The sequence below is a fragment of the Triturus cristatus genome, chromosome 2_1, assembly GCF_964204655.1.
Source record: "Triturus cristatus chromosome 2_1, aTriCri1.1, whole genome shotgun sequence".
NCBI classification, from domain to species: Eukaryota; Metazoa; Chordata; class Amphibia; order Caudata; family Salamandridae; genus Triturus; species Triturus cristatus.
This window is the reverse complement of record NC_140581.1, coordinates 96,112,772-96,135,728: the sequence shown is the minus strand read 5'-3', so window position 1 is coordinate 96,135,728 and position 22,957 is coordinate 96,112,772. Positions and strand designations below refer to the sequence as shown.

The window sequence follows — 22,957 nt, the reverse complement described above, 5'->3', positions numbered from 1 at the left end:
TTTGGACGTACGGTTAAGGGACTGTATCGGTAGCAAACAAGCACAGGTGAACGCCACGATGATTAAATGGGCGTATGGGAGAGAAACGGGTAAAACATGGTGGCTCGTACCTTGGACGTTCGAAATCCGAACTTCGTAAATCAGGGATGCGTATTTACTATTTAGATAAAGATAAAAATAAAAATAGAAATTCAGCAATTTCAACAAGTGTAACTTATTTCTAGCAAAGGCTCACAATGATTCTTCCTACCGCGGGTTAGTAGCGGGCACGACTTGTGCTGACGCTGACTTCCTGTTCACACGGAAAGCTCGGGGAACGGGATTAAATAAGCCTTGCAATGAAAAAAAGACTCATTGTGTTAACGTGACAGTATGAATGCCTAATCAAAATTTGGTGGAGACATGAATGAATACCGCATCAGAAAAACAACACTTTGTACAAAAAGGTATATTCACCATATTAAAATTTTTAAAAAGGTTGAAAAAGATGTTTATGAAAAAGGTGGCTTGCAGGGTGCTGTCTCATATGACTAGACACTCAACCAGGGTATATCGTCATTAAGTCCTTGTTGGTTAGTCCTTAGGCGATGTACCCACCTCTGTTCTTTTTCAAAAAGTAACTTTTCTGCGTTGAATGGTTTTGAAGTTAGAGTTTCAAGTATAATCCATTTGAGGTCATTCACGCTGTGTGGATGATCAATAAAGTGACTGCTCATTTTTGTTGTTCCTCGTTTACACTTTAAGTTGCTCCTGTGTTCGCAAATTCTTTGCTTGACTTTACGACAAGTCATGTCAATATATCTAAGATTACAAGGACATGTAATCATATAGATGGCATGAGTCGTATTACAATTGGTATGTTGTCGCATGGTCCAGGTCAATTAGGGTGTTAGTTCAATGGTTTTAGTGGTCTCAGTCAAATTGCACACGGAGCATTGACCACATGGAAAGTGGCCACTCACTGGGGGCAGTCCCCATAAAGTATTCGTGATTGATCTAGGTTTGAATTCTGATGGTCTTGTGTGTACTAAGATATCTTTGTAATTTCTGGTTCGCTTGTTGGCGAACAGAGGTTTGGGCCAATTTAGCGTGCCTGAGGTCAGGATACGCCAATTTCTAGTGACGATTTTCTTGACTGAGTTGCTGACTATACTATACGTAGTTACACAAGTGAGTTTGTCAGGAATTGTTGCTTTTGATGTAGTCTCTAGGAGGCTCTCTCTAGGCTGATTTCTAGCTCTCTTTTGGCATTTGTTTATGGTTCTTGCAGGATAGTCTCTTTTGTAAAGTTTCAAACAGAGATCTTGTGCTTGTGTCTTGTACTCTTTTAGTTCACTACAGTTCCTCTTGAGACGCAAAAACTGGCTATACGGTAGGTTCTCTCTTAGAGGACGGGGATGGAAACTGTTAAATGAAAGCAGGCTATTTTTAGCAGTAGGTTTGAAAAAAGTTTTCGTTTTGATGACATTGTTTTCTACATAGATGTTAAGGTCAAGGAAATCTAGATGTTCTTTGTTGGCATTATAGGTGAACCTGAGGCATTGGTCTTGTATGTTCATCCAATTGTGGAAGTCTTGTAGGTCCTCTTCTGTGCCTTCCCAGAACATGATGACATCGTCTATGTATCTTTTCCAGAATAAAATCTTGGAGAAAAAAGGATTCTTGTCATTGTGTATGAAAGTGCTTTCAAAATTGCTCACATAGAGACCCGCCACGCTTGGAGCGAAGGTACTTCCCATGGAAGTACCGTGGCATTGTTGATAAAGGGTACCGTCATATTCGAAATAGTTTTCTGTAAGAGCCAGTCTGCAACATTCTAATACAAAATGTCTGGGTGTATGGTGTGGCCAGTTTTGTTCGAAGAGCAGATCTTCAAGAGTTTTTAAGGTAGATTGTTGTGGTAAGCTAGTATATAAACTTTCAACATCCAATCCAACGAGCAACATTGTCTCGCTGTTGAAGGTCTGATCTTGCAAGTGATTGAGAAGGTCTCGCGTGTCTTTCAGATAAGTAGGTGTACGTTGTACCATAGGTTTGAGGTACTGGTCAGCGAACTGGGAAAGGGGTTCAAGAACTGAACCTATACCAGACACTATTGGGCGTCCAGGTGGAGGTTGTCTAGCCTTGTGCACTTTGGGGAGAGAATAAAAGTATGGTATTCGTGGGGAATTGGTACGCAGAAAGGAAGCTTCATTCTTAGAGATCCATCTATTGGTCTCTGCTTCTTCTACCATTAAGTTGATCGTTCTTTGTAATCTTGGTGTAGGGTCTTCTTTTATTACTTGGTAGAATTTTTTGTCCGATAATAGTTTGAGGCATTGCACATTATAACTTTCTTTATTTAGTATGACAATGCCTCCACCTTTATCAGCAGGTTTGATAATGATGTCCTTGTGCGTTCTAAGTTCTTCCAGGGCTTTGTTTTCTTTAGTTGTAGTGTTCATGAAAGGTTTTCTGACTTGTTTGTCAAGGTCGTGGACTTCTTTCATGATTGCTTGTTCAAAAGCCAAGATCACAACAGGAATTTGATGGTTCAAAGGGCAGAAGGTAGACTTAGATCTTAAAGAAGTATCACCTGTATTAGAAGTATCAGAAGTGTTTTCTTTGTTTTGAAAGAAAGCCTTTAGTTTTAAAATTCCGCAGAACTGAGCGACTTCACTTTGTAATTTAAAAATGTCTAGAGGTGGAGTAGGTACAAAGCCTAGTCCTTTGTTAAGCACAGATTCTTGTTCTTTAGAGAGAGAAATGTCAGAAAGGTTGAATATAAGCGAGTCACGCTGGTACTCAGTTTTTCCTTGGTCAGATTAGACATACTCCTGGTTAGTACTTGTCTCTCCTGGTCTGTCCAAGTGACGCCTCTCCTTCTTCCTCTCTGATTGGTTCGGCCTCTCCCTAAAAAAGGCGGCTGTTGTTGATAGGGTCCCATAAATAGTCCCTGTTGAGGAGATGCTGTTTGATATGGATTAATCCATCCTTGATAATTCTGAGCGAAAGGGTGGAAGAGGGGAGGTGGAAAATCCCCAAAATGTGGATTCCGCCATATATTAGGTCTGCGCCTTTGTTGTCGTCTGTTTGTTCCTCTAAGTTTCCGTTGCTGTGTGGTATCTTCCCCACTCCAGTCTGAATTACTAGAGGAATTCCCGCTGGATTCATTGTCAGTTTGACAGTTCGGTGCTTCATAGTCATCTTTACTGTATGGGTGCATTTTTTCCATGGAAAAGCGTTTAAGATCTTTGCTTAATTGCTGGATTTTGTTTTTTGTTAGGTATTCCTTGGTTTCATTCATCTCACGGTTAATTTCTTCCAGTCTTTTTTTGTATACCGTGATGTGCACCATATTTTTGAGTTTAGCCTCACTCAATTGTATCTTGATAGCGAGGGTCTCAGTCAGTCTGGTTGCAGTCTTAATTATCAAGACAAGGTAGTCCCTGGTGCATTTCCATGAAATGGCTGACCAGTCTTTTCTAAAGGCTAGATCTTGGAGAAAAATTCTAGGCACATTGTGTACCCAGAGGCCTTTTGGTGCAGCATTTGCACGAAGGTATTCTGTCATAATGACGCCGTGAATTGCAACTAACATGTATATAAAGATTTGCCATTTGTATTTGCTTTTATTAATGTTATTTTACATTACCATAGACCCGTACTTCCTCGACTCAATGAGGACACGTGTGTTGATTTTTTCCTTCTTCCTCGCCTCCCTCTAGGCACTATTCCTTCTCAAGTTCATGCGAGCAATACTGGAACTTTCACTCTTAATTTGGATTTGGATACTATCCACTTCCTTCACTCATCACGATTCACTGAAGGTCCTGAAGAAAGCCCCCTGACCCTTTTGGGCAATTAAGAGGCTGAAACATGTCGACCAACCATTCAGACTAAGACTGCAGTGGATTCATTATACATCCCATCTGCACATAGCTGTTTTTTAATATCTCCTCCCTTGCACCTAACGGAATAAAGTCAAGTCCAGGCAGCAAGAGGAATTTTTTATTCATTCACCTAACTTGAGCACATCTCACCCAATTTTTTTATTTTTTTTCCCCTGATCACTGCTGAAACACACCCAGCGGTTACCTCCAGGACGGAGGAAGCATGGAAAGAACCCTATGATGATGCTATCACATATTTAAAATCAAGCGGAGAACCAAGATATACCGCCCCTTAAGCATCTTACGTGAATGAGGGTTCTTTACCAATGATAGGAAACAAGCAGCTGAACCCTGGTGACAGCTACAAGTGATCCATTCCCTTTGATAGTAAAGAACAATGTCATTGGCTGTGTATTATTAAAATACAAGAACTGGGGTTAAGTCAGTAGCAAACGGTCATGACCCATTAATGCTCTTGGGCAACCTAGTCCAAATACTGAAAAATAGTTGGTGTTTCAACCCCTATTGAATTCATTGAAGAAGATCTTCCTCTGGATAAAGTACTGGCGCCAGAAGTTCTAGTTTTCTCCAGAAGTGCTGAAAGACCTAATCAGCATACATGAATTGACTGTAACCCATTCTAGTCAATGAACTGCAAAGAACAATTTTGTTAGTAAACAATACTTAATATCAGGAAAAAAAGCCAGTCAGTCTGTCTTATGTTTCCCCAGATAAATGTGATGCTTAACATACAGCACAGTCTTCACTATCTCCAGTGATACATAGCACAAGTAATTTACTAAGTGATACAGAGCAGATTTATATTATTGGTATGTGTTCACTTTTGGGACCACTGATATCAGATAGGGAAAGGCCCACAGGGCCTCCAGTGCCAGACATGAAACTAGATGACAGAGGTCCACTTCCTCCTGGGGAAAGTCAAGTGCACATTAGTGCAGGGGGGAAATTATGGGAGGCAAAGTATCCTGATGTAGAGAAAAAGAGTAAAAGGGGACTGTCAAACAAAGAATAGGATAGTCCACTTTTGACATTGGCATCCTTATCACCTCAAAGGGGCAACCACAAACTCGACAGAGGGTACGCATGGACTGATATTTCTATAACACAAACCCAGCTAGCAAGCAACAGAGCAGATAGTGTGCATCAATTGAAGATTATTCAGAAGTTTTCCACACTTTCAGGTGCTGGGAGATTGAGTCATTTGGCCAAAATAATAATGGTGAGGCAGGCACCACGGGCCGGATTTGAACCAGGGGCCTACGCTCCCAAGTCCATAGCTCTAGCGATAAAGCTAGAACTCCTTTAAAAGTTTCCTTGTACTGTATCTCTATTAAAGGTATTGACTGGGGGTTTTATGGTCTGGGTGAAAAGGCTCATCTGCAGCATCCCAGGGCAAGCGAGATAAGAGCAACATTGAATCATACTTTTAAGTGAAATGGAGTTTCTCTAATTTATGAAGATGTTGAAAGTTCAGACCTAAGTTCATTGGGGGAAGGTATGCAGTTACATATATATTAATTATGCTGTTGAGAGCAAGATCCTTGAAGGCCATGAGCCTTTTGGTTTATTTTTTAAGGCTTGCAAAAGATAAGTGGGCCACTGGAGGGTGAGGAGAAGTTTTTTATTTTTTTATTTCAGTCAGTCAGAGATACAGTTAGGATTTGTTACACAGCTTTAAAACTTACAGAATAATAACGAAAGAATAATAATAACATAAATAATAACCAAACATACGCTATATAAACAAAAGAAAAATAGGTAATCATTTCTGTGAGAAGAATAAAAACATTTCATAACTTCTCTAAGACACCTGTTTCATCAAAAACTGAGGTAAGTACTTTTGTTTACTACTGGTCATCTAGAGTTGATCTAATCCTTACTGCACTGTGTAGTTTAATTCTTGGTATATTGTGGACACGTGAGTAGATTACTTTCCTGATCCCTGACGTCTGATTTATCCTCCCAGCAAGTGTGGGCTGCTAGAAAACGGGAACATTTTCCCAGAGTGAGCATTGGGGGACCAGCATTTGCTCAGTATTTTGGGTTCATTCGTCTCTTCAGTGATGGTTGCAACCACACTTTTGTCCAGATGATGACCCTTTTCCAAATGTTTTTGCTAGGGTCGAAACGTCAACAAACTGTAATAGTGGACTGATACCAATTAATATAATGTATATAGTATACTCTTACTTGGAGTCTGGTTGGTAAAAATATATATTCAGCCCCTGGTTTTGCACTTATGCTTATATATAGCCATGAATGTCAATTCACCAAAATGCCAGAGATAGCGGACATCACACGCCCTTTGACATCACACACCATTTGACCTTCAGTTTCACTCACACACACATGCTTACATATACACACATATTCACACGTCCACACACTTTCCAACATAAACGCACACTCACCTGCAAGCATGCACACAACATACATCTGAAAGCATTTTTTTCACTTACCTCAGCTGCCAGGAAAGGTCATATTCCAGCTAATTATGCTCCTTTTTTTATTGCACTAACAGTCAATAATGAAACATTATTCATTATTAGTGTAATAAAACAATTAAGAGAAAACAAAGAGAGTGCAGTCCCAACCGATGTCCACAAGGATGAGCTGCCACTGTGCTCCTGTCACTGATTCTGAAACCTTGAGGACAGGGGTCGCAAAGGCAGTACCAGGGGTCGCAAGGGGCATACCAGGGGTTACAGCTGTGACCCCTTGCGACCCCTAAATGACATTCATTTATATAGCACAAGCGCACATTCATTCACATTTGTCACTATTGACTTTTCTCTGTGTCGTCTTGCTGGAGCACCTGTTTTATAAAGTAATGTGCAATGTGTTCATGAAATTATACTGTGAATAAATCCGTTTTCTTCATATAGGTGAATTTGCATATATTTTGCCAAGGACGTCTAGGCCTATAATGGCCTTCGAGGGGACCATTGAATATGTTCAGCTGTTATACACTGATTAGCTGCCCAAGTCATTCATCCCCAGCTGACTCAACAGAAAAGCACTGGCAAAGCTAATATGGGAAACCATTTTGACCTACTGCTTTGTCAATGATTTTTGCTGATACAATGCAGCACCGGCAAATAATTCGGAAAAAAGGCACAATGATGGTGTCACTGCTTCTAGCCGCATTATTCTGTGGGTGCTCAAGCACATACATGTGCATGATTATGTATGTGCAAGCGCATCACCAGGCATACTCGTGCCTGCACTGTGACATGTGCTCCACTGAGTTTTCTTTTATTTACTGATCCAAAATGGCAGATATCTCATGGATCGGAAAAAAACACAAATACTTGTGTGAAAGTGCTTTTCATAAAGATTAGCAGCAAATGGCAGCTGACGGGCCCTCCCCAAAAAATCAAGGGGCAGATTTATGAGGCCCTTGCGCCACTTTTGCGTCACTTTTCCCATGTTAAAAGTGACGCAAAAGTGGCGAAAGGGGCTCATAAATCTGCCCCCAAATATTTTATGTTACGGGCTGCGCAGTGTGGGGTCGCAACTGGGGATGGGGTCGGCTGAGCGGATCAGATGGAAGCAACAGATGGTTGCAGGTATTAAAAAAAAAAATCTAGGTAGTGCAGGCATGGCTGGCTCTAGGGTGGAGCGATCGGCGCTGACTTGGGGTGGGGGCAGTGTTTTAAATGGGCCGGTACTCACAGGTACTGAATACCGGCACTTCTATTTTTTATCACTCTGAGTACCGGCACTTCTCTACTGCCGTGGAGACTACCGGTACTCATGAAGGGTAGGCGCATTGGCCGCTAGTGGTGGTTGCCTGTCTCTTTGACAGCCAATGCACTTGTATAGCCCTGAGCTGAGCCCCCACTGAACTACTCAGCGTGGGCTCATTTGCATAAAATCCGGGTGTTCGCCGTCATGTTGTGTAAGGAATCGAGGCAGCCCAGTGACAGCACAATGAGAAAATCCATGGGGGGTAAGGAGGTTAAAGGACCTGATTTTTTTGTGTGCAAGCCTGCCTATGTTTGTCTGTTTGCCTGCTTGTGTGTGCGTGTTTTTGTATGAGAGAAAAAGGAGAAAAATATTACAAAACAGGGAAATGTTAAATTATCACTGTGTTTAACTTTCTTTTGTATAACGAATTCACCTGTTTTGTTTATAGAAACACATTTCTCGTGTTTTGGTATGTGCTGCAATTAGTATATAAGTCAGTAAGCTTCCCATGTCTTGCCTTTAGCCCCGCCCCTAGCTCCGCCCACTCACCACATTTAAATGAGTACCTGCACTATATTATTCCCATTTAAAGCACTGGGTGGTTGCGCCACGTTTATTATTTTGAACGCACCTGATGCCACGTTCCTTGTCCCAGCTCTTTTTTTCAAGCACCTATTTTACAATAATTGTTACGCATCGCCTACAAGCGATTTAGGCAATTGTGACCTACTACACGACCACACATCAGTCATGACTACAGCACTGCGTGGTAGATGTAGTTTATTGTTTATCACAATATTATTGCCTACACCAGGGCACTACTGTAGTTAATCTATTTACACACAACCAGGTCTCCACAACCGCCCTCTTGGTTTGTTTAAGATTGGTTTACATGCGATTATCCTCGTGAGACACCTACTTTATTATGACAATTATAGCTCGCTTCAGACTTAACGCCGGACATCGTGCGCCACCTTAACTTAATGGGTTAACGGACCCTGTGAGAGTCTCTGTTCCTTCTCTCCCTCCATAATACTGTATCGTGACACAATCGTTCACGTTCCTTAACAACCAGTGATATCGAACTTGCCGACGCCGTGAAGAAGCATACTCCTTTACGCCCCGGCGTCCTGACCCGTCTCCATAGTAACCAGACACGTCAGCACGCAACGCGACGACACGTGACAGTAGGCTTACTTTCACTTTGGGTATATCTAGCCTTGGCGGCAGACGGTCCTTACCACCCCGGACTCTGACGGCTTGGGTAGGTCTAAAGTAGAAGCGTTCGTTAACGCTGGTGAGTACGTTCAACTCCTACACACCTGATATTCTGTTACTCACTATTGACCTTACTTTGGCGGGCTATTCTCCCTCGTAATTGATTAAGCCGTTTTACCGCGATTAACGGCATACTTTGGGTCCTGTCTTTAGTCTGGTGGGCTACTTCAACCTGGCAATAATAAATTTTTTCCCCCAGTCTTTGACTAAGCCGTTTACCGCGATTAACGGTGTACCAGGGGTCCTGAACTCCTACCGGACTCACCCTGAATTGAATCAGTATAATTCCAAGGCCAGACAGAATCATTGCATAATTGTTACTAGAGATAAAAACATTAGTACTAAGCACTGTCGACATCACTGTCTCTTTCGATTTGTCTTGATTGTCAGGGTTTGTTTGTTTGTTTGTTTCTATACCCCCTTTACTCCAGGACCCAATCGGTGTCCTTTATAGCCGCCAGCTCCGTTGCTAGCTCATCTAGCTAACGCATTAGGTGAGTGAATCCTTGCTGTCCGTGAGAACATCATTAGTGTATTAGTAGATCTAATACCACCCACCCCCCTCCCACCTGTTTTCACGTTCACTGATCCTTTGAAAATTGTGTACCTTGAACTAGTGTGTCACACTCACATTGTGCACGGTGATTCTAGAAACACCATTGTTGAAAGATTATATACTCGTTGAAGAGATGTTATTGGTTTTATCCTTGATATGGTTATTTTATCTCCACAGGCCAGCAGCCTAGGATGTGGTATGTAGAATACACATTACCACTTTTTATGTAGACAGTCCCTGATCCTGATGAATTGCCCTGATCCTCCTGACACACATGGCAAGAAACATGTCGATCATTCTAGAGTAGAGCTTTACGTCTAGACACTTAATTTCTAGGACTTAGCCACTCTACACCATTTTTAATAGGGTAGTCTACCTTCTGAATAAAACACTTTTAGGACTGACCAACCCTTTTTACTTCCATATTCTGCTACATTCATTCCACTAGGCCCCTCACACCCAAGCATATATCGGCAGGAACAAAAGATCCCCGACAAAGCGCCCCGGTTTCGGGAGCCCATCAAGGATTGCAGCGCCGACTTGACGAGGGGCAATGCTCATATGATGAAGCATGACACCTAGCTTGCTGGGTGTGTGAGAGCATTAGTTCCACCAAGGGAAATTTCCCTGGCCTTCCACTGATTACTTCATCTCTTCTCTCCTGTACTTGAGGAACTCTGTACCCCGTTTTGGATAAAGTGATTATGAATACCTGTGTTTACATGCATTCACATATTAAGACCAGCCCTATTGGCTTTGCCAATGTTAGCACAGTTTCTACTTGGTCATTTTTACAGAAACGCTTTAATTAGTGCAATTAAGCAAGAGAAAATACCAACTTTACCGAATTCACTTTTGTTCCACTAGTACAACTGCAATTGTTCTTAAGTATTCTGCGTTGCTTTGCCTCCACTCAGGTTCATCACAAAGGCTGACAAGAAACTATGTGCAACCCCTGGATTGACCTGGGTCCAGAAACGCAAGAAGCAACTGGACAGTAAGAAAAAGCCTGGTGGGAAACCAAAGAAGACAGATGGGAAGAAGAAAAACAAGCCCAACAAGCCCAAGAAACCCAAGGGCAAGCAAGCGCCATCCGTGTGAGAAAGAAGATGTCGCGTGGTAAGACTTGGGGATGAGCTTGAGAAGGTCTTCCGATTGTCAGGAGACATTCCAGATTTTGATGCAACTGTATGGATTTATATGTACTTTAGTTTACCAGCTAGCTTACTGCTGATGTACACAAAAACATTACATGCAGAAAGCAACAAAGTTGTAAACGATTTAAGATACATAATCAGCCATGAACAAAGTAATCTACATTAAACTTCAAGAAAAAATGTTTCTAAGTTTCTAACATGCTCACATGCGGTGGGCAAGTTGACAAACATTGGGGCATATTTACAAGCTGGCGATAAAAAATTATCGCCGCTTTTTTGCGGCTGTTTTCGGCCGAAAAGCGGCGATAATTTTATCGTCTAATTAGCAAAGCCACGCTATTGCGTGAAACCTTGCTTTAGCGTGGGGATTCCTAACGCCCAACTTTGCATCTCTAATGACCTAACATGACAGGAGAAATGTCGCAGTGACATTTCTCCTATCATCAAGCCCCACGCTATGAGGCTTCAGGACTGACTTAGCCATGATATCCTATGGAGGGTGGATATCATGGCTAAGTTTGTGAGTCCCTATCAGCAAGCTAACGCCACATTGCGTGAGATTATCGCTGTGTTTCCAGCGATAATCTCACGTTAGGCAGTTAGCGTGAGGATTTTTATCGCTGAGGAGATAAGTGTTGCTAATAGCATGCTATCTCAGCGATAAAAATCCACGTTACCCGGCGATAATTATCCTCACGCTAAGAGCGCTGAGCGATAATTATCGCCGGTTGGTGCTGATATGCCCAATTGCTCTTTGTGAAGTTTTTCCTCTTTTTCTCGCTAAAAGCTTTCAGTGGCAGAACTCTGTTAAACAGGCTGTTTGCAAGGCTTTCCCAGTGCAAAATGGACTTTTGTCTGAAGATTTCCACTGTTAATTTTTGTCGCAGCGTTGAAAACTTCATGTAGTTTGTCAGTCAAAATTACTTTATTCGGCAAATGCATTGCTGTTATAGACACATAAAAACCTAAACATCTATAGGAGAAAAGCATAATAAAAAAATACATAAAAATCAATATATGAAATAGCAGCAACCCCCACCCTGCAAGAGGCCCATGACAATGCATCTAATCTGGCAGCCAATACATACTCCAAGGCGAGATATTGCAAACTATTGCCCGTACAAGGATCTCCTCAATCTAACAGCAGCTTTTCAAAAAGGCACACACCCTGTGACACACTTCATAAGTATTTAACAGGAGGAGGTGAAACAGTTCATACTTGCACTAAAACCTAAATATGTTTTAATGAGGTTTTAAAACAGCTTTAAAATATAATCTATAAAAGGTACAAAAAACATCGAATGCATCAGGGTTTGCTCTGAAGAATCATCACAGGGGCAAACTGTTCTTGAAAGCGGCACCTGTGTGCCCAGCCCTGGGGAACTCAAAAGCCGTACCACAGTGGCAGCCCTGAGCCAGCCAGGCCTGAGACCGAAAAGGAGATACTTTTTCCACCGTGACAAAGGTAAAGTGAGATAGAGGGCATTCAAATTCATGAAAATCAAGATACAGTGTGACAGTCTTTTTGTTCATTTCACTTGCAAATCCCTGGGAGTGGCAGGGATCTAAAAACAGGAATTTGGCCTTTTCAATCACCTTTTCCTTAATTGTATCCGGTGAGCCAAACAGAGTTGATAAATTCAGGACATCACACATTTTAATATATATGCTAACCACAGGATGTCAAGATATTTATCTTAATTCAGGCAATCCATATTAATGTCCCTGTTTACAGTTGCCTCGCAGTTAGAAACAAGGCTAATCCATAGTAAAAGTGGATCCGACTTGGCCAGGCCACTGATATATGAAAGTGTAAGTTCTGTGGGCAGGGTAAGATTCGAGCTTGAGGGCGGCAAGTGCATTATCCGCCTACAAACACAGGGGCAGATTTACAAGGAAATGACGCATCTGTAGAGAGGCATCACTTTCCCTGCACCACCCTGTGAAGCCCTTGTGCCACTGGGGATGCGCCGTATTTACAATACCAAGGGTTGACAGATGCGTCAGAAATTCTGACGCATCTGTTGGCACAAAAGTCACACATTGCTGGAGTCGTGTCACAAGCACAACACAACTCCAGCAGTGCATCGGGAGGCCTATCCTCATTGTGCTGCGTCACTCCTTACGCCTGCTCCAAGCAGGCGTAAGGAGTGACGCAGTGGCATTCTAGATGTGACGTACTGAAATCTTGTAGATTTCACTACGTCACTTCTGCAAGGCTTTCCTGCATGGGAACGCCCACCCTACATACATTATACCTGACGCAGGTATAATGTGACGCAGGGCTTTACAACGTGATGCATCTCCCTAGATGCGTCACGTTGTAAATGGTCTGCATTTTTACACCGCCACTGAGTCACAAAAAGTGACGCAACGACGGCGCAAAAATGACGCAAGAGGCTAGTAAATCTGCTCCACGGTTTTCTTCGGACTGCAAGGCGTTAGTTTTGCCAAAACCCCATATCCCAGCAGCGCAGACACACTGAGCGTTATAGATGTTAAGAATAGGGGAGAAGGTTCGCCTTCCATCCCCCAAGGGTAAATATAAAACTGCTTCAGCCGCTCTACTGAGCTCTAGGCGTGCACTTGTGATCTGGGAACGCCAAGTCCCTGTACTGCTAAAAGTAGCCCCTAAACTGTTGAAGTCATTTATACCACCCAGAGGAATCCCCTTCACCTTGATCCTACCTAGGGAGATCTTCCCTGGTCCACAGCCCATAATGTGCGACTTGCTGTAGTTTGTCTACAAGTTGACAAAGGGCTCCAGGGGTCCGTGCCTTTAGAACTGCATCATCTGTGTAGAGTAATGCAGGAACGAACGTGGTCTTAATTTTAGGGATGATGCTCGTAATTACGACCAAAGTAGAACGCAAGTTGTTAATACAGATCACAGAGAGCAGTGGGGCCAGAATACAACCCTGGCATACCCCCCCTCCCCCCCAAAAAACAAGCGGGAATGAGGCTGATAACTGCCAGCTTTGCCAAACCAAACCCTGGCGACCATATTCTCATAAAGGAAATAAAAAGATGTGAACTAGCTTCCACTTCACCCTCAGATCCGGCAACATCAGGCAATGCTTGGACCTGTTGAGATTGTCAAAGGCGGTTGACAGGTCCATAAAGGCCACGTACAGTGGACAGCGCTTGGCCATGGTGTATTTGCCAATTATCAGATTCAGATTCGAGCCCGGTTTAACGGTACCCAGCCCCTTACCGAAACCAAATTGATGAGGGCATGAGATGTTATTGCCATTTGCCCAGGACTTAAGAAGATTGAAGATGACCGTCCCAAGGTATACCTAGCTGTCAATTAAAGAGATGGGACGGTGGCACCCTGGTGAATTACAATTCCAATTCGGCACGATAGTAGAAAAGGACCAGGATTCGGAGATCTGCCTAACCAGAGGGTTATTAAAGGTGTTCAGCTTCATTTAGTTAATTGAGCTCGGTGTCACCCTTAGTAACAGCTAATCCAGCCTTATTTCTAGTCCTGGTTTTATAGCTTGGTATTGTTAATGGAGACGTCTTCATCGACAATGTAGCCTTCTCCCATTTGTTGCAGGCTGAGCATGCTTGTCTCGTCTGGGATTGGTTCCAACAAGATGAGGCCTTCAGGCATGTTTGGAGAAGTGTGGGGGTTTAAAAGGACCTCAGTGGATGGAGTGCATGAGAATTTTCAGTTGTGCTGTAATTTCCTGAAGTGACATAGCACTTAGGTGTGGATTTGTCAAAAAAGAACTTCATGACAGTGTTTTTGTCTTTAAAACAGTGTAAATTGATCTTGCAGTACCAACACCTAGTAAGTTCTTCTGCACCGAAGTGGCAGACTGCACCCACATCCACTGGCCCCCGAGGGTGGGGGCTGTCTCTATTAGAGTGACTAAACACATGAAAAGAATGCCCTCTTTAGTTTGCAATTTAAAATCCTCACTGGTTTGTTCTGTTCTTATTCCTGGAAAGTAAACTAAAACAGATTCACAACACTATAAAGGCTGTATTAAGTGCCTATGGCTTGAAACACTTCCTTACTAGAACACCACTCAAAAAGTGAGTGGCACTTGCAAAGGATACCATTTTCGACAACTCATCCATTCACTCATTGCTTTAACAAGACTCTTGACATATAATTTTTATTGCCCTCTCCTTGCAGTCCACAAAAACTACCATGTGCACCCCCCAGCCCCATTAATTCCTGAAAGGATCCTGAGGCAAAGATGTACTAAGTGTTTGCAGCACGAGCCTTCTCACCAGAGCGTTGATACGAGCACAATGCCCAATGGTCTTGCATCACGCAGCACCATACGTCTCATAATGAATGCCATGGGGCAGCAGTAGCGGCTCCTTGAGGGAGTGCTGCGGGGCAGTTGGCGGGGCAGGGGAGAGGCAGGGCGGGGGTAGTAAACTCCGGCATACGGCCGAACGGAGGTAAGTAAATAAATAAATAAAAAAAATGAATTACATTGTGCGCGCTGCATCCCAATGGTGTGGGGAGGGGCAGAGTGGGGGGTAGTAAACTCTGGCATGCGGCCGAACGGAGGTAAGTAAAGAATAAATCAATAACACAAAAATGGCGATGCAGCGTGCGCAATGTAATTTGTTTCTTTTTTTATTTCTTTACTTACATCCGTTCAGCCGTATGCTGGAGTTTACTACCCCCCTGCCCCTCCCCGCCCACCGCCGCACTCACACGATGAGCCGCTACTGTGGGGCAGTAACAGTGCATACACCCCTAGGATTCTTAGGCAAAGTGAGATCTACAATAATAGCTCGATATGGCTTTGTGTGAAATTCTAGCAAATGAAACCAGGTCCCAACAATGGGCGCGTGGAATATCATGTGATAAGATGCAGTGGCGGCTCCTCTGCTGAGGCGCAGGAGTGTTGCCCCACTGCCCTGTGAGCAGTTCAAAAAGGAAAAATAAAATGATAATAACGCAATGTTATTATTATTTTATTTTTCCGATGTGGCTCAGCTGGTTAGGGGCGGGGCGGGGCGGGCTGGGCTGTGAGAGGAACAGGGGGAAGAGTGTCGGGCACTCTCTTAAGTGCGCACGTTGGTTTGGCCGCGGCTGTATTGCACAGCCTGGGTGGAGAACATGCACAGCCTCACAGTCCCTCTCTGAACGCCGAACCACAGCGCTCAGACCCATCACAACGCTTCTGCAACGCAGCGTCGTGATTGGCTTGGGGAGTCTGGTTCCTGCTCCTAGAGCCGACTGAAGAGCCGAAAGAGGACTGAGAGGCAGCAACAGCTGGCCTGCAGGTAAGTTTAAAAAAAAAATATATATATTTACCCAACCTCCCAGGCACCCGCCCCACTGCGCCACGCCCATTAACCCCTTGGCTGCGGCAGGAATTCCGCCGCAGCGCTGGGGGGGGGTTTGGGGGCAGCGCGGTGGCGCTGTGCTCATGACGGAGCCACTCCGTCATGAGTCACGGTTGAGCTGTGCTCATGACGGAGTGGTTCCGTCACGACTCCGCCCACTGCGCTAATCGCCCGCACAGGCGGGGAATTAGCGCCGCGTGGGCAGAGCGGCGGCCAACGGCCGCAGCATGACGGAACCACTCCGTCATGAGCACAGCGCAACCGTGGCTCATGATGGAGTCGTTCCGTCATGAGCGGGGAAGGGGTTAATTAGCAGCCGCCACTGATAACATGGAATTTTTTTTAATTACACCTGTTGCGCGGCTTACACTGGGGTGTCTGTCATCATTTATAAATGTGTACTGGAGAGTGTTAATTAAGTACAAATATTTAGAAAGACACTGCTGTCTCAATTTGTGTGCTGTGGCAAAAGCACATCACACTAAAACAATGTTTTGTTCATCAGTGGGGCCATTGACATTACGGCTCCTTGCTCTGTGCTGCCCGACTATAGTTTCGACTCTGACTGAGCCTATGCACCCGATTCACTTGCGGCATCGGGTCCGCACTCATGGCGGAGTCTCCGCACTCTCGGAGGAGTGTCTGCAGTGCATACTCTATGCAGTGCACAGTGCGGAGATTCCACCCCCAGTGTAGAGATTCCACACTCCTAACTTTACTACACGTAAGTTACCTTCGTGAATCGGGCCCTTAATATCGAGGTCTGGAATGTAAAGCAGGGCTCCCCTTCCCTGTATTGACTGCATATGGAAGTCGATTATTGCCGGGTCTAATCCTGGTTCTAGTCGAGGAGCATGCCATGGGGCAGTTATGGCATCGCATTTCATCGGATACTTGAGGTATTCCCTGAGATGGGCCAGGTTGCAGCAATGTCCACGTAGCGTTCACAGGAGATATCTTTATACCCCTGTTGGAGTGTTGCTTTGAAGATGCTTTTCCGCTTTGCATTCTCCCTATTTCTCTTAAAACATGTACGATGGACAATGTCATTGAGGTGGCCCTGAAATGCCTGGACCGCTGGTCTATACATCTCCTTCAACCTTACTGTAAGGAAGTCATATTGGAGGAAATTTGACCTTGTTATAAAGGACAGCTGAAATCCAGAAGGTGTATTGTTTCAGAACTTGTTCCTGCACCTTGTCTCTGTTTCATTAGACTTCTCTGCGTGTCCATATGCACCATCCCTAAAGGCCTTATGTGCTTCCTACATGCACCATCTCCCAACAGCCCCTTTGCATTTCCCAAAACAAACATTGCTCAACAATCCTTTTGCGTTACCCACAAGCACCATCTCCCAATTGCCCTTTTAAGTTTCCAAAAGAACTCTCTCTCAACAGTCCTTTTGCACGTCCCACATACACTATCCTCCCAAAACTCGTTTCCCTTTCCCCCCAAGAGCCATCTCCCACCAGCCCTTCTTTCCCCCACAAGCACTCCCCAAGAGCACTTTTGTTTTTCCCAAAAGGCCACCTCCATGCAGCCATTTTGCATTTCTTCCAGAGGTCCTTTTGACCTCTGTGACCAGCTGGACTTTACACATACTTGTGCAGACCAGCAGTGCTGCCCTACTGGAGAAGACTACATAGGTTTTATTCTATAGCATGTTGTCAGTGCATTGTGAAAAGCTTCTTTACATTGAGGATCCTATTAAAACCATCTATAAGGTTGCAGGTAACATCAATACAAGTACACAAAGTTTCAAAAAATGCATAATTATATTATAAGAAAGCACCACCTGCCCCTGATATATGATGACCAAGTCTGGCAGTTCCTGTATGCTTTCTTAAAGGTGTTGACATCATCTCATTATTTCTTCTACAGGAAGGAGCGGCTTGGGTCCTATTGTCCGAAGCCTGGTGGACTCTCCTGTGAGGTGGACATCCTGTGTTTTAGAGTCTAAATGAATCGCGCTTGCTGAACCCCTGCGGCTGATATGCTTCCTCTCTGGCGTTGTACTAAGGACATGTGTTGACAATTTAAGGATTGGTCGCTGCCAGATCCTTGCAACCCGTGCCAAGTTGTCGAAGAGTTGCTTAAACAAGAGGAAACGCACTTCCCGAGAACGAACAATATTAATCACTTTTCACTGATGTAACATATTTTTAATGGAAAATGTTCTTGCCATGTACTCTTAGGATAGTCTTCTAAATGTGGTGTCTCCCTAGGGATGTTCAGAAATCAACGCGAGAACCAACACCCTGGAAACAACAGCAATTAAATTTTGTGAATGCTCCAGATCTTTTTGTCCTTAACAAATGCAAAGCGGACCATGAACCCAAGAGGAGTGGGAAGGATGGCGCGGTCTCATCTGAAGTGGACGGGCCACCCCCCACTTGGGTCCCAAACAATTGTATTTGCTCCTCCTGATCTTTCAAAGGCAACATACTTTTCTAGCTTTTTGTAAAACCTCCTTGAAAACTCACTTCTTTCCTTCATCATGTTTCTGTTCTTTCTGCAGGTCTCTCCTCCTCTGTTGATCGGCGCTAGTTCACTCTTTTGGGTATTCGGGTTTCTGCAAGGAGGAAGGATCTCCTCCCTAAACATAATGCAGTTTACATCCTCACGTGTGGTCCTCAATCACCTGACCAGACCGGAAAGAGTAGTGTATGTGAAACTTCAAACCTTCACCCACCCCTCCATGGGACTCCACAATGCACTGCGGCACATCTAAGGACATCACTGGTTCTATCCTGTGTACAGATGGCCTGGCTGGTACACCGCCAGGTTATCCTTGTGATGTGGCTTCTTAAACCCATTCTGCACCCTTCTCTCCTCAACACTGGAATGTGGGGTCCATCAATAGAGAGCTTAAAGAACAAAACTGTGCTTACCTTGGCGAAGCGAGACATTGCCAGGCAGTGGAAGGATGAGCGGGCCCCCTCGGTGGCCGCCTGGAAAAATGGTCTGGACTTCTGTATGGGCCTGGAACAACCTATTTTTGTGGCTCGGGGCTGCCCACGCAAGCATTACAAGATTTGGAAGCGGTGGGCGGATTATCGGGGCCTGTGGCTGGAGCCCCCTGCTGTGACTGACGATATCCCAGTGGGAGTGGGGTAGGACTAGAGTGATGGGGGCTGTTCTTTGGGGAGTCGGGTGCCATAGGGGTACGGGGGCGGCCTGGGTGAGTCGGGTCTCTACCAGGGTGGATAGGTCGTGGTCCTTACTCCCTTTCTGTGGTTACCGGGCGCGGGTGGGTGAACGATTTTCAGTGAGCGAAGCGCAACTTGGGGGGGGTGGTGGGGGGGGGGTGGAGATCTGAGACTATACTATAGATCAAAGAATGTAATTGCTTGGTTTGTTTTCGGTGTTCTGTTTTTCTTTCCCAAAAAAAACACAAAACGAATTGTCCTTTGCGTTGTTTCTCCATGTAACTCTGTGCGGTAGTGGCTTCTGGGGTTACAGAGCCCTGCCTCTTATGTGCAAATGACAAATAAAATCTGTTGTTAAAAAAAAAAAAGAACAAAACTGTGACCCCTCTCACACGGTGGAGAAGGTGGAAGAAGCAAATCATTGTCATGCGATGAGATCAAATACAATAGATGGAGGCCACAGATATGTTTACAATTTTGCACAAGGGCGATGTTGACATTGGTCCTGATCTGGAGGAAGTACTAAATCTGGAGGAGAATCTCGCAGCGTTCTGCTGCTGGATTCTCAAATGGATGTAGCTCTTCCACCACAAATTCTTATTCGGGATTCTTATTTACCAACCAGTTCTGAATCAAGCTCTTTGACTACATTTATAGACCCAAACGTTTCCAGTGTCTTCTTCTACATTTGCAAATGGAGAGGAATGAGTTAGAGGACTTCCCCAATGCATAAGCAACATCAATAGTGAACATCAATGCTCTGGCAGAGACAACTATGGTCATGAAGGAGGAACTGAACAGGGCTCAGTGTGTGGGTTAAAATGACCCGTTTCTAAAAGAGATCATATTGTCCCCCAGCTGAGTGTCCGACTGACTGAGGGTCACCTGAGCAGGTACTCTCAGACAAAGAAGGCATGGAGACAGGAGCTTTGAACTGTCATGTGCAGAAAGCACAAGCACTGAAGCTACCACTTTGGATACCACTTGAAAAATCCATTTAACATGGACATCTACATGCACACTCTTGCTCTGTCTCTCAAGTTCACTTTCCCTGCCTTACCCAGAGAGTAGACCTCTGTTAAACCTGCAAGGCATGGGTTCCACTCCCAGCAGGGCTGCCCCAGCATTTCATAGAACCAGCATCCTCGAAGGAGTACCCTTCAGTACTAAGGAAACTTCTAACATATAGCAGTAGACTGTGGCCCTAGGCGCTATGTGATAATTGATTATTAATATCTATATATTGAATAACCCTGGGCGGACAACTACGCTACGCTCGCGTAGTTTGTGCTACTTTGCGCTACACGAATTTCACGTAGCACAGTGCAAAAACGCATAGCGTAGCATAGTTGGCATTTTTTGCTCGCTCGTGGTCCTCAACGTCAAGTTGGCGACCGCGAACGAGCAAAATGACATCCCGGCGAGACTTTTTCCTCGTTCGCGATCAGTAACATCAAGTTGCCGATCGCGAGCGTGGAAAATAAACCTCCTCGCGAGATTCTCAATGCGGGGAGGTCAGGTTTCTCTTTGCGAGTGGTCGCGTATGCTCGCGACCGCTCGCGATGAGAAACTACCAGTCCGTGTTGAGAAAGCTGGTGCTCGAGTAAAAAAAATCTACTCCAGCAGCAGAAAACGACAGCTCGCACTGTACAAGATGCCGTTTTCAATGATTGCACAGTGCGGACAAGCATCCAGCACTGTGCAATCATCGTGAACAGCGCACTACGCAGTTCGCGTATTGCTACGCGTTTCTCACCTAGTTCAAAGTGCACTTTGCGTAGCTACGCGTAGCGCTACTACGCAAACTACACCCAGGGTTAATATTGAAGCCCGCTTCATGGGAGTACCTTGGGATGGTCACGTGCACATGACTGTAAACTTTCTATAAAGATGAATGCCCCCCCTTGTGTTACACACACTAACTGATGGCTGAGCTCCAGCTGAAATCAGCCTCCTCCAAGGTGCTAGTACCAGCTCCAGGGACCAAGCATGGACTGAGAAGTTGGAACAGGCTCTTTCAAAAATGGGATTTTCTCAAGATGGTTCAAAGAGATTCCTTTTGCTGAATGTTCTCAATCTACTGACTTCAGACCTATTTTAAGTAGCTCTGAATTAATATCCTTCTGATACTCAGTTAGTTCTGGTTCTGTCACTGCACCAGCTGAAGTGCCCACAGAGCACGCGAGCATTCGCATCTGATTTAAATTCTCCTGTGATACTACACAATGCATAAGTGCTCAGATAGACTTGTGCTCCCCCTTCTGTAATTGATATTACAGGGACATGCAGCATGCACAGAATAACCTTTACTTTTCCTCGTTGCAATGCAGGCTTTGCTTCATGCACATGCGGCAACATCTGTGCACCTACGCATACTACCACATATTATTGAGGCAGGGGCGAACATGGCTTGGGAAGGTGCACAGAAGGCTTCAGGGACCCCTCTCCACTGGCATGGCCTGCAGAAAGCACAACTCAGAGCCATGGTGCAGTAGCTGCTCCGCGTCCCGAGCAGGTCTGTGTGCCGAGCTGGTCTGTGTGCCGAGCAGGTCTGTGTGCATGCTCACTTGCAGAGTTAGCGCCTACACTGACACACAGTATACTTGTGCTTGACTTCATTCTGCACCTGGATGCATTCGAGCACAACTACATATTATGACTCCTGCAGCACTACTTCTCTACAGCCTCCAATCACACGTGTGCCTTTATGAAAACCGTGTTCCGCTTCCTCAGAACCTAATGTGAATTAATCACTGACCCCAGTCTTCATATCCCGCAGCCCACCTTTTATTTCCCTACATTCCGCATAACTGTTCCGATCATGCATTATTTGCTCTCTTTAAGTGCCTAATTTGTGCCAGTGTTTTCAGGGTCTCGGTCCCTGCACGTATATATGACAGTCCATCACATGGTGGCGCTGTGTGGCTGCGAGCAGAGCACCTCAGCAAAGAGTTTAATAATTATATGTACATTTAAAAGTTATAATACCAGCGCCTCTAGGCCATTCTTACAGCTGTGGGAGCCCAGGAATAATCCAGACAGGGATATCTGTAGAACAGTAATGGTTAGTAGGCGGCGCTGGTACTGCCGTTTGGCGGCGCTAGAAGGGGCAGTGGTTGGTGCTAGCTGCAGTCGCCTCCTGAGAAATACCATGGGCCCTAGCTCTTTTGTTTTTTTAATTAGGCAAACCCCCGCTATTATATTATTTACTCTGCTGCCTCCCCTTGGTATTTAACACTGCCCTGCATGGCTGGAAGCCCTTCAAGTAGGTATAATGCTACATATTTACAGTGCAGGGGCAAGTTCCCCACTTCCTGGTAAATAAAGACCCTTCTAGACGAAAATGGGACTACTTCATTCCATATTTAGAGTGTCTTAGGTGATGTGCTAGGAAAGAAGAAAACAAGGTGGCAACCAAGCAAGGCAGCAATATCCGCCCATGCACTGCCCATGTTGGCTGACAAGACCTGCTCTGAACTGTCCTGTAGACAGGGGCGTTGCTTCCATTGGTGCAGAAGGTGCAGTAGCACCAGGGTCTAATGAACACTGATTATTGCTATATTTTATCATTCAGACAGCAGCCAGGGGGCCCACTTCCTTCCTTACACTAGGGTTCATGACAGACCGCCTGAGGGGCCACAGCCAGATGTGTAGATTCCACTGGTGCACCAGGTGCAGTAGCACCAGGGTCTAATGAACACTGATTATTGCTATATTTTATCATTCAAACGGCAGCCAGGGGGCCCACTTCCTTTCTTGTACTAGGGCCCATGCCACACCGCCTGAGGGGCCAGAGTCAGGGGTGTAGATTCCACTGGTGCACCAGGTGCAGTATCACCAGGGTCTAATGAACACTGATTATTGCTATATTTTATCATTCAGACAGCAGCCAGGGGGCCTACTTCCTTC

General features: G+C 44.8%; 1 protein-coding gene across 1 annotated transcript in view; it reads left to right on the top strand.

Annotated features, from left to right (window-relative positions):
• The window catches only part of CCL21 (C-C motif chemokine ligand 21), a 53,788-nt gene extending 34,490 nt beyond the window's left edge, over nt 1-19,298 (top strand). The window contains exons 3-4 of the mRNA XM_085628292.1: nt 10,335-10,536; nt 17,781-19,298. Of these exons, the coding sequence (XP_085484418.1) occupies nt 10,335-10,518 (184 nt within the window). The 3' untranslated portion in view covers nt 10,519-10,536; nt 17,781-19,298. The remainder of the gene's footprint in view (nt 1-10,334; nt 10,537-17,780) is intronic.
• Nucleotides 19,299-22,957: the final 3,659 nt, after the last annotated feature.